Source organism: Coloeus monedula, assembly GCF_965178545.1.
Source record: "Coloeus monedula genome assembly, chromosome: 1".
NCBI lineage: Eukaryota > Metazoa > Chordata > Aves > Passeriformes > Corvidae > Coloeus > Coloeus monedula.
In genome coordinates this window covers 137,089,243-137,100,592 of record NC_138781.1, presented here as the reverse complement: position 1 = coordinate 137,100,592, position 11,350 = coordinate 137,089,243, and the positions used below count along the sequence as shown (strand labels likewise).

General features: G+C 40.2%; 1 protein-coding gene across 2 annotated transcripts; it reads left to right on the top strand.

The window, feature by feature from the left end:
• Positions 1-138: 138 nt before the first annotated feature.
• On the top strand, positions 139-9,787 carry RIDA (reactive intermediate imine deaminase A). 2 transcript variants are annotated; one of them, XM_082290514.1, is made up of 6 exons: positions 139-271; positions 4,525-4,630; positions 5,179-5,233; positions 6,065-6,133; positions 7,771-7,826; positions 8,258-9,787. In XM_082290514.1, the coding sequence occupies exons 1-6, from the start codon at positions 210-212 to the stop codon at positions 8,318-8,320; spliced, it is 411 nt and encodes a 136-aa protein (XP_082146640.1). In that variant the 5' UTR covers positions 139-209; the 3' UTR covers positions 8,321-9,787. The 2 variants fall into 2 exon arrangements, with proteins under 2 accessions (XP_082146640.1, XP_082146641.1); XM_082290515.1 differs by lacking the exon at positions 6,065-6,133.
• Positions 9,788-11,350: the final 1,563 nt, after the last annotated feature.

Genomic DNA, 11,350 nt, shown 5'->3' with positions numbered 1-11,350 from the left:
GCCTCCACCGGCACACGTGGACACCCACGCCCCGACACCGCGCATGCGCACTCCCCCAGCACAGCCCCCAGGGACTACATTTCCCAGAAGCCCCGCGGGCGGCGGCGGGGGGGGGTGTGCGCTGGCCGGACGCTAAGGGAAGGGAGTGGAGGAGGGGCAGGTTGGCAGGAGGGCCAGTTGTTACTGCAGCTTCAGCCCCGATTCCAGCTATGGCCTCGCTCGTGAAGAAAATAATCAGCACTACAAAGGCCCCTGCGCTGGGTCCCTACAGGTAATGCCTTAGCTAACAAAGATCTGAGAGTCTTGGTGGATAACAAGTTGACCATGAGCTGGCAGTGCCCTTACAGACAATGCTTTCCTGGGGTGCATCGGGAAAGTGTGGCCTGTCGCTCTGCTCGGCTCTAGTGAGGCCACATCTGGAGTGTTCTGTTCAGTTCTGGGTTCCTCAGTACAAGAAAGACAAGGAGCTGCTGGAGAGGGGCAGGAGAGGGGCACAAAGATGATGAGGTGTCTGGAGCATCTTTTATGAGGAGAGACTGCGGGAGCTGCGCCTGTTTAGAGAAGACAGAGGGGATCTCATCAACACCTATAAATACCTCAAAGGCAGGTGACGAGATGACTGCCAGACTCTCTTCAGTGGTGCCCAGTGTCAGGACAAGGAGGAGTGGCCATAAACTAAAACACAAGGAGTTTCAGCTCAACATGAGGAAGAACTTCTTTACATTGAGGGTGGCAGAGCGCTGGCACAGGCTGCCCAGGGAGGTTGTAGAGTGTCCGACTCTGGAGACGTTCAAAACCCAGATGGATGTGTTCCTGTCTAAGCTGCTCTAGGGGCGTTGAACTATATGATCTCCAGAGGTCCCTTCCAACCCTAACAATTCTGTGATTTTGGGAGTGGGAGGTCTCTCGGGAGATGCAGGAGCAGGTTTTGCTGGCAGGGTTTTGGCAGGTCCTTGGGGGATCTGTTAGGCAGGCCTGGGGCTGAGGTGAGGACAGGACCCTCTGGGCAGGGGCCAGTACTGGTACCCCCTTCCCCCAGTCACCTGCAGGGACACCTGGAGTCCCAAAGCACGAGTGGGGCTGTGGTGCCATGGCAAACTGCAGCCCAATAATGGAAGGGGATATGCTTCAAAAAGTTTATTTGGGAAAATAATTCCGAAATTAGTGGTAAGCAGTGAATTTTTAAAAAAAAAATGAAAGAAGAATGATTGTTCCTCAGAAAAAAAGTGCTTGACTAGAGACAAGCATGTTGTGTAGGGAAGCTAGAGATGCTGACTATGAAGGTGATGGAGAATGAAGGCTGAGCCCAATCCAGGGCGAGCTTGGTTAGATGGAGAGCTCAGTGCCTGGGAATTGAAAATTCTTTCTTATTTTGAATAGTTATAAATGTTTTTCAGTCTAAAAACTTGACTGCTGTAACAATATGTAAGATGTTCAACATTTTCACAAGTATATTGTTGCAGCAGATCTGTATGTAATTAAAATAAAAGAAAAATCCCAGTTTTAATTGGGGAAAGGTTTCTCTTTGCAATTTGGCTATGAAAATATGTTCAGTCAGTATAGTGGATTCTTACAGCTAAAGTACTGAGAAGTATTTACCAGGATGTTTTCTAAGAATTTTAAATTCTATATTCAGGCTTTGTTTTCACAATAGCATCTTCATGCCTTCCAGGTTCATTTTTGTCTCCATTACTTTGTGTCCTTAGCTTTCTAAGCTTCAAACTGTGTGTTTCTTATAGGCATTATAAAGATGGGAAAATACAAAGTATAGAAGCAGAGAGACATGACATGAAGGTTAACTTCTGTAAACAATAAACTCTTGGTGGATTGCAGCCAGGGGCCTGGCATTGCTTGGCATCAGGAGAACATCTAAGACACGGGAAGGCAACAATTCTTTGGCTGCACACATACACATACCACTGTCCCAGCCTTCAACATAGCTCTCCACTCCAAAATTTTGTGCTTATTGGTAGTTCTTGATGAAATACTGCTTACTATGCAGCCTGTTAAATATATGACTGGTCTAACATCAATAAGTTTATCACTAACTTAGTTTATCAGATTTTAGTAAACTTGTCAAAGTCCAGAGAGCAAAAGTTGCACAAGAAATAACTGCCCCATCTCTGCTGTGGAGTCTGAGCTTGGTTACACAGGAATGAGGGTTTAATGTGGAATGGAGAACTGGATGTATGGGCTGCATTCCTGGTTCTGCTACAGCCCTTCAGTAGGCTTTTGGTGACCTATTTTTACTGTATTTTTCTATTTCCTTTACTGCATCCATTTGCCAGTACTTTGAGATAGGTAGGTAGATAGATACATAAAGAGACATGTATCTGTGTATGTATATATATATCTCATTAATGTTATTAACCTTTTAAAAGACACTGCAGAGGTACTGCTCTTGTATTAATCCACAATCATTTGTGTGAAGAAGATCTGTTAACATTGCAGTCTAAAGAGCATGGTTCCTAACACCATCTCTCTGATAAACAATGTTGTTCTTAGGTCACAGTGTCTGTCTGGTTTTGCATTTAGGTACACTGAAACCTGAATGACATTAGACACACATTCACATTTCTGCTGATTAATGAGTAGCTACGATTGGCCCTAGTTACAAGGTGCACCTGCAGTTAAAGAATGGTTGGTGTTTGTGGAGTTGAAGTTTCCCTTAGCTTCACTTGTGCATTTGAGTGCAGTAGAAGTGTATTCCTTGGCTGGTAAATTGTTCCTAGTCTCAGTGAATGGAGGATTCCATTGATAAGCACACCAAGAGGTGAAGTTGAGGAGCAGAGGAGGGGATCCAATAAGGCTGCTGCAGGTGTTGATCTGGCAGTGGTATCAGAAGGCTTCAGCTTGTTCTTTCCCAAGTTATTCATGATTTAGGACTCTCCAAAGGCCTCTGTTGAGATAAACGTTTCACTTTCATTTGCTTTGTGATAAGCAGTACAAGTCAATCTCTTTTACTGGAGAGCCCTTACTTTCTTGTTGCAGAGTTCTCTGTGCTTCAAACAGAAACAGAAGTTTGTGCTCTGATGGCCTGTGCCTCAAACACAGCAGGAGTGGTAGGAAAGAAAATCAAAGAAGCCTGTGTGTACATGCACATATTTCTATCAACAAGACTGTGTCACCTAGAAAACTACTTTATTCACTGGTTTCTCTTCTTTAAATGGTGTAATTTTATGATTTACTCCAGTTTTATTAGTTGATGATAGAATAAATAATCCCCATGAAAGATAGTTTACCATATCTGACAAGTTACTGGCTATTTTTTCCCCTTATAAAATTACAGGAGAATGTAGGACAGGGATAAAAGGAAAGACAATGATGGCATTGTTCAAACTGCCTAACCCAGATCATTTGACCGAGTCCCTAAATTAGTTTGGTCCCCTGTGAGGTGAATGGATTAAGACAATCCAACGGAGTCAATTTCAGTTGAGAGATGTACTAAAAATATTCTTTGAATATGTCCCTCTTTTTCCATCAACATTAAAGGGAAGCTAACCTCCTATTCCACATACTTCAGGGAGGTTCCTAACTCTAGTTTGTGTAGTTTAAGAGACTTGTTGAATGGTCAAAACAATACATTTTCTTGTGGAATGGGAAGAGATAAGAAAAATGGTGTTGACACCCCATAAGCTCTTCCAAAGGAATCTTTCTATAATTTGTTTGCAAAATATTTGTAATTATTGACTGAAGAGAATTAAATTATGTCTCTTGCATGATGTTTGCTAGGTAGTTTAAATCTTTGTTTTCAACTTTTAAGCTCTTTGTGGTAGAGACATTAATAATTGCCAAGTCAACTTCAGCAAAAACACACCTGACATTTTTATATAAATGTTTTGCAAATAGCTTGAATTTTGCATTCTTTTGAATTAACCCAGCCAAGAAGTCACTCAGGTTACTTGGTGAGAGCAGAATGTTTGTTCTGGGGATGGAGTGATCAAGGTGTTTTGCTGACTGGCCAAATTCATGGTTCTGGAGGAATACTGCCAGAGAACTGGGGTGCAGGGTGTCACCTGACAGCTGTAACTCATTATTGTGGTGCCTGTTTGAGAAGAAAAATGTTAAATTTGTTCTGATTTTTCTTTTTTTTTTCTTTTATTGCTCTGCAGCTGAGATGTAGTTGAAAGGTATTATCTGCTTCTCAAACTAAGATGGAATATCAATTTGCAGGTGCAAAAAATGTGTTTGTTTACTCTGCCTTCCCTCTGTGCTATGTGCTGTGTGGAATCTGTAGCTCAGTTTAGTGTTGTGTTGCTGCATTCATATCTTGTGCCTTTGCAAGAAACAAGGTTTATCTCCTCAAAGGCAGAGCTATGCACTTCCATAGATGATGTAATCCCAGCTCTTCCAAAAGCATAAGCAGGTTAAATGTATGACTGCATGTACAGACTTGCATCTGCATAACCTCAGTCTTCTTTCTCATACATTGTAAAGTACTGTAGAAAATTTGAAATGTGCTTTCAGATTTGGAATTTGAAATGTTTTCTTGTTTTAAACCTAAAATGTCACTTGTGTTTTCAGCCAAGCCGTGCTGGTGGACCGGACAATGTACATCGCAGGGCAGATAGGGCTGGAACCTTCCACTGGGCAGCTTGTCTCTGGAGGGGCAAAGGAGGAAGCCAAGCAGGTAAGAAGTCTTCCAGCAATGAACTTGTTGGCATGTGTCTAATTAAACATGGAATTGTGAGAAGTTGAGGAGACTAGAAAGCCCATTTCACATTCTCCAGATGAGGAAAAAGCAGGAGGAAGTAATTCCATCTTAACTAGCGCCATCATTTTTCCACTTTAGCAACTTGGAGGTCGGGGAGGAACTGTGTTTCTTGTAGGAAGGTAAGAAAGAATCAGTGTTTGAAGCAGAGGTTCACACCCCAATAAAAACCCTGGCTTGAGTCAGGGAAAGTTTTGTTCCCCTGGCAGCAAAGAGATGGAGTGAGGTAATAGGATGAGATGGAGCCGCATCATGCATTTACATCTAATGAATGGATGGTTTAATATTGATTAGATGCTTCCTTTTATTAATTTTATTTAGGTCAGTCTTTTTTTTGACATTTGAGGTTTTGCTGGTTGAACTTACAGTAAAACTTGGATTCAGCCAAGTCACAAGTCATATTTACATACTTACATAAATATAACCCAGCTGATAGCTAAAAGACTATTTTTTTCGTTTTTCTTTAGGCTCTAAAAAACATGGGAGAAATCCTGAAAGCTGCAGGCTGTGACTATGGCAATGGTAAGTGCTGCTGTGACAGTGGCAAACAGGTGGTTGATTTTACCTGAATTAAAATATAAAAAAAATCAAGCGACCTTTAAAAAAAAAAAAAAAGCTATTTGCTGAACATTCAGTTGTTACCAATAGCTGGAAGAAACAAAATAAATTATGAATTTGGGCTAAAAAATAAAAGAAATACATCTACGTGCAAGTCTTTGCAATGGGTATCAATGGAACACTGCCTTTCACCAAAAATTTCTGGCAGTGGTACTAATATTTTAATTCCAACTGGGGAAGCTCAGGTGCAGCCAGTGCAGACATTTTAAGCATCCTAGGCTTTGCTCCAGGTAAAAGCAGGTTTGTGTCTGTGGTGTTAATATTCTAGACACTTTCAATACTTTTTGGGTGGAGGACTCTAATGGTGGAGCTGCACCAGGATTAATGCTGGCAGTCCTAGGTAAAATATTCTAGCACAGACTATATTTTCAGACCTTTTATGAACTTTGTTTTTGGCAGCAGATATTATATATAAGTTGTTGGCAGCAGTTGACTTACAACAGCTATTTTAATTGATTTGCTTATCAGTTCAACCTCTTGGAAGAATTTGGCTTTTTCAGAGCTAGTCAGGAATGGCTTAATTCCTTAAAGTTTTACTATATACTAGGTGCTCAGAACTTTTAGGTGGTTCCCTAAGTTGTAGCTCTAATGGTCAATATCTGTTTGCAAAACTTTTCAACGTGTTTAGAATACTTAGGAGAAATGTATTAAATAAAAGCAAGAAATGCAGTAAAGTTTTTCAATCTTTGTATGCAAGTCAGAGGTCTAAAATAACTGCAGTTATATGATCTCTAGTTGTGAAGACCACGGTTTTGATGGCAGACATGAAGGACTACAATGATATTAACGATGTTTATAAACAATGTAAGTAGATATTTTGCTTGAGTTTTACCATTATGGCTTGTGGAACAAATTATGTTCATGGTAATCAAAGGGTTTTAATGACTCAGATGATGTCATTCCATATTCTTTGAAATTCCAGCAGAAATTTTAAAAATGTATAATTTTCAAGTATCAGATCAAGCACAGCCTAATTTAATGTGGATTTGTGTTCCACCATCCTACTAACTCACTCTCCTATGAAGATCAACTCCTGCTATCCCTACAGGTTGATCTTCCTTGCCTCTTTATCTTGCTTGATGTTCTGCTGTCCTGGATATAATTCTACTGTAGGCAGCCTTCAAATGCTGAATTTCAGATTTTGTAACTCCGTTTCTTTACAGGCTGTATCTTTGACCAACTTGAGGGTTATTGTTACGGGACAGGGCTTGTTCTTTATACAAGGATGAGCCATGCTGTTCCATTTGAAGAAAAAAGAGAACAATGTGTGATCAACAAAACTGAGTATAGACTGAAACAGGTGATTCCAATGAGCCATGTTGTGCAGAATAATTTGGGAGAATTTGCATGAGCTCCTTATCTATATGGCTTTAGCTTTTAATTAGATAGCAACATCTGGTCTTGAATGGAGTCTTATTGATGAGCAAGCAGCACAGTCTCCTGCTTGTCCAAATGTACTGGGGGTGTGTGTGCTTAAGCTGGGTAAAACCAGACCAGCTGCGTGATTAGTTACTTGTTGCCTCCAGCCTGGAGTTTGAGAAAACAGTTGTTGCTGTTCTTTGATTGTGACTTATTATCTCAATACAGGACCCTGAAATTGCCATTATTGACAGTTCTGTGATAACTGTCACTAGTAAAACTTTCACTTCATTATGCAAATTCCTTGGAAGTGTTCAAAGTCAGGTTGGATGGGGCTTTGAGCAACCTGATCTAGTGAAAGATGTTCTTGGCCGTGGCATGGTGGTGAATTGGACTATGTGGTCTTTAAAGGTCCCTATATATTCTAATACTCTAATATATATATATCTATATAAATAAATATATAAATAATTATATATTCTAATACTCTACCAATTCACCGCTTGTATCTTTACCAGTACCCTTCCCCATTCCTCACCCCTGTTCTAGTATCTGTGATTGCCACTTCTAAATGGGCACAGAGAAATAAGTCAAGGGCCTATTTTTCCTCTGTTTTCCTATGATATGAGTAAGGTTGGACTCCTGTTGATTTTATGTGAATCTGGGATCTTTATCTTTGCTCATGATTCTTTTAGCAGGATCCTGTTTCTCTCCTGCTCTTTCTGTGAAAGAGCCATCTCCCACTCCCTGGTGTTTGAAATTGGATGATCACCATTCTGATTTAATTTTTCTTTTCCAGCCAAGTTGGTGTTAAGGCCCTGCAGTGTCAGCAGAGTGCAAGTTACCACTGGCTACTAGATCACAACTGCAGCTGACTGCTTGGTGATGAGTGGTGGCTTGCTGAGGTTGAGAGCAGTCAGTCACCAAAACAAAACAACAAGGGGGAAATGATAGCTGGCATAGAAGTCTTGTAGCCTTGAATCTGAAACTGTTCCAATGATTGCATTTTATATAGATTACTTTGAACTGTGTTTTATCAAGCAAAGTTTAGTTATTACTGTATGTTTCTGTTTAAATTACAGTTTTCAAGGCAAACTTCCCAGCCAGAGCAGCCTATCAAGTTGCTGCTTTGCCCAGAGTAAGTGTCACTTTTCTGTCTACAAAAAACACCCAAATTTTCTGAAATACCTTACTACTGAAGCATTCTGACAGCTTTTCTTATTCTGAAATAGCTTTGATTGCAAGTATTTTAATGAAGACTCTTAATTAGTTTTTTTCTTAAGTATACTAGTATTATTCCCACACACTATCAGAGAACTGAATATGATATACACATTTCTTGATGGTGGAAGGTGGATACAACATTAGAAATAAGTGGTTATGGTACTTGAGTAAGCATAAATTGAATTTACAATATTACTGAATATTGCTAAATCAGTAATACAACTGTCAGAAATATAATCTCTCTCAAATGTCACTCTGTTCTTAAAAAGTTGTGTTGTTCATCCAATTGCTTCATAAAATAGATATATTCATTTCCTAATATGTTTCTTCATTGTTTTGTCACAGGGGGCCAGAGTTGAGATTGAAGCTATTGCCATTCAGGGACCTCTCCAAGATGCTTCAGCCTGACTATAAGTAGAGACTGGATATCTTACAATGACAGTTTTAGATTTAGTTAATACTTCTCCCTTATATCCGATTCCTACAGCTGACTAACAGCAGTTACATACAGTTGAAATCAGTAAACTTACTGAGGAAAGGTGCTTTCTTCAGGACTTACAGTGACTTCTCTGCTGGCAAACCCTGAAAAGTGCCTGAGTCCTGCTAAAATCAGCTGAGCCAGATTGCAGGACAGGGTCTGCCCTTTGTGGTGGTGAGTGGATAGTCAGGTATTGAGGTACATGCCTGGGTGAACATATTAGAGTTATACTGTGGGTGATCTGGACATGGAAAACTATACTGATTTGTAATGTTAGTAACAATTTTAAATCAGAAAAAATGACAGAAATGAGAAAACAGAACACTCGAATTGCTTAGCATACATCTTCACTTCTGAGGAATTTTTCTGTATTTGTTTCTGAATTTTCTTATTCTCTTTCTTCACATAATAGATTACTCTTGGGACTTAGGTTTTTTCATATGTAAGCAATTACTTAAGAAAGTTAATGTTCATTTCAGAAAGAAAATTATGCTTTTCTGAAGTAAAGTGGTACCTTTATAAATCAGATGAAAATTAATATCTACCTGTAACCTTTTTCATAATCTTTTTCATAGAAATTAAATTTTGACTATGTTTTGATTAAAAAACAAAAAAAAACCCTTAAAAAATGTTTAATGAGAATAAAATATAATTGCAACTGCAAAAATGTGCTTGTCTATTCTGGGAATGAACAAACTTTTCTTTTTCTGATTGTCCTTTGATAATCCATTAAAAAAATGTCTCCAGCTTGCTTATTCAATAAGAAATAATTTTAACCAAAAGAACAGGCTTATTATTTACATCCTAATAGCTAAGGATTAAATTCTCCAGGACAAGGAGCTTTCAGCTACAATGTCATTACAGTTCTTGTAATTTTTTTCTCTGCCATTAAGGTCAGAAGCATCAGTTTGAAGGGGTGATTAAGCAGTATTGAGAAGTCCAACTGTTGATGCTAGTAACTTATTCCATCCTTCTGTACTGATCTTCTGTCACTTAGAAATGGACACTGTGTTTTTAAGTATCTCATTGAAGGTCAGCCACCCCATGGCAGAGTTGATTCCCTGTCTTCCCCACAGCCATATGACTAAGCACAGTATTGGTTTGTTCAGATGGAAATGAGCAGAAATTCTTTCCTGTTGTAGTCTGTCCACCTCAATGTCTTTGTTTTGCTCTCTTCTGTGAAGATGCCATCCAATTACATATGGATGCTACTGTCACTGTGTCTTCACTGACTTTGTGTAGAAAGTAAAACTAGCTGTATACTGCAGCTTGGAGAATGTACCATTTCAGTGGTGAAAATACGTACCTGCTTTATCAAATGTCCTGCCCGAGGGAATCCCGTAGGCTGTTCCTTCCAGGGCAGCTGTTTTTATGCCAGAGAGCTGTGACTGTGTCAGTGTCTTGGTTTGAGACAAATTAAGGGGAAATGTGTGAAATGAATGTGTCCTCCAATAGAAGGCAGGTTTCAGCAGCCCCTCCCCCACCCAGGTTCAGAAAGAAATTTCTTGGAGGAAAGTGAAAAAAGCTGTTTATTTAACAAGCAGGGTGCATGCAGGCACAAAAAAAAGAATGAATAATGTTAAATAATAAAACCTCTCGCTGTGGAGAAGACCTGGTAGATTCAGAGTCCTTTCTGTAGGTGTGGCTCTGCTCTCTCCGGAGCTGGGTGTGGCGTGGGCCCTCCAGGCTGCGGTGTGGGGCCTCCCGGTGATGGGGTTCTGGGTTCTGACTGGAGCACAGCTGAATAGTTCCAGGAGAAGAAGAAGAAGCCACAGTCCCAGAAAAAATTTCTTGCCTCAGCTAATAAACGAGAAGCTAGCTAAAAAGCAAAGGAATGCAACTCTCTTCCCTGCTGTGGAGCTAAGAGCTGGGGGGAGACCGCCGGAGGAATTCCACTGCCTTTTCCCCCTCCGTGGTCTCAGATCTGGCTTAAAGGCCCAGAAAGGCACAGGATTCATGTCTGGGCAATAAGCAGGCAATAGGGAATACAGCACCATAAAGTCACCCCAAGACATTCCACCCAATGAAAGCTCTTTCCAGTCCCCCCTTGTGTGATCACACTCTCTTCGTATTGGTAAGCCACAGAAGCCGTGAGGGGAGGCCATAACACTGCTTTGTCACAGGTCAAGTCCCAATACTGTGGCTTCAGCTCTCTGACAGTTCAGTGCCAAACTTAGTTCTCCTGTGTGTGCATTTCTGTGCATAAAGCCTGTTGATGCTCCTCTTGCATACTTCTACCTGGTTCATGACTTTCATATGGTAAGCATGCAAGAAGAATCCAATCTGGCAGCATCGTGTTAATGTCAATCTTTCCATGGCACATACAGATGTTGCCTTGTCTGAATATCCCCCTCCATTCAATATCACAGCCACACTGCGTGAATCATCTTCCATCCTTGAATAAACTGTAAGTGTTGCACTTGGGCGTTCTTACCTTCCTGCTCACCAGCCATGCTTTCCAGCTCTTGTTACCTCAGCTGCACTATTGCAGTAAGTATATTTTGTATTTTTTCTGCATTCCTGGTATCCCTTTAGCATATGCCAGAAGAGCCATTGGAAAGTTGTGAGAACAGTCAGCCCTACTTAGCCATCCTAGATTTGATGTGAAATAGCCATTTCTGCTTTTCACTGAGCTTATGAATTGTACCTTTATAGAAAAAAGGTTCATAATGAGGTTCTCACAGCAAATATGTGCAGATGTATTTTTTTTTTTTTGTAGTATTATCTTGCTTTCTTTGGGAGATAATTACTTTTATTAGAAGCAAGATAATGCTTTTCGTATTTCAAACAGCAAACTTCCAAACAGCCTTTGAAAAATGGCTGACTTTTCTCTAAATAAACTTCCTATACATAAATTTTTATTAGTTTTGGCTTCTGCTCTTGTTCTGCCTCCTTGGCTGTACTAATAATGTATCTTATGCTCTACAGCTCTGACTCCATAAGCAATCCCACCTAAGAAA

Coding starts and splice junctions, on each gene's coding strand:
- RIDA (XM_082290514.1), top strand. CDS start 210: ATGGCCTCGCTCGTGAAGAAAATAATCAGCACTACAAAGGCCCCTGCG. Junction 272..4,524: donor CCTGCGCTGGGTCCCTACAG/GTAATGCCTTAG, acceptor TTGTGTTTTCAG/CCAAGCCGTGCTGGTGGACC. Junction 5,234..6,064: donor AGGCTGTGACTATGGCAATG/GTAAGTGCTGCT, acceptor TATGATCTCTAG/TTGTGAAGACCACGGTTTTG.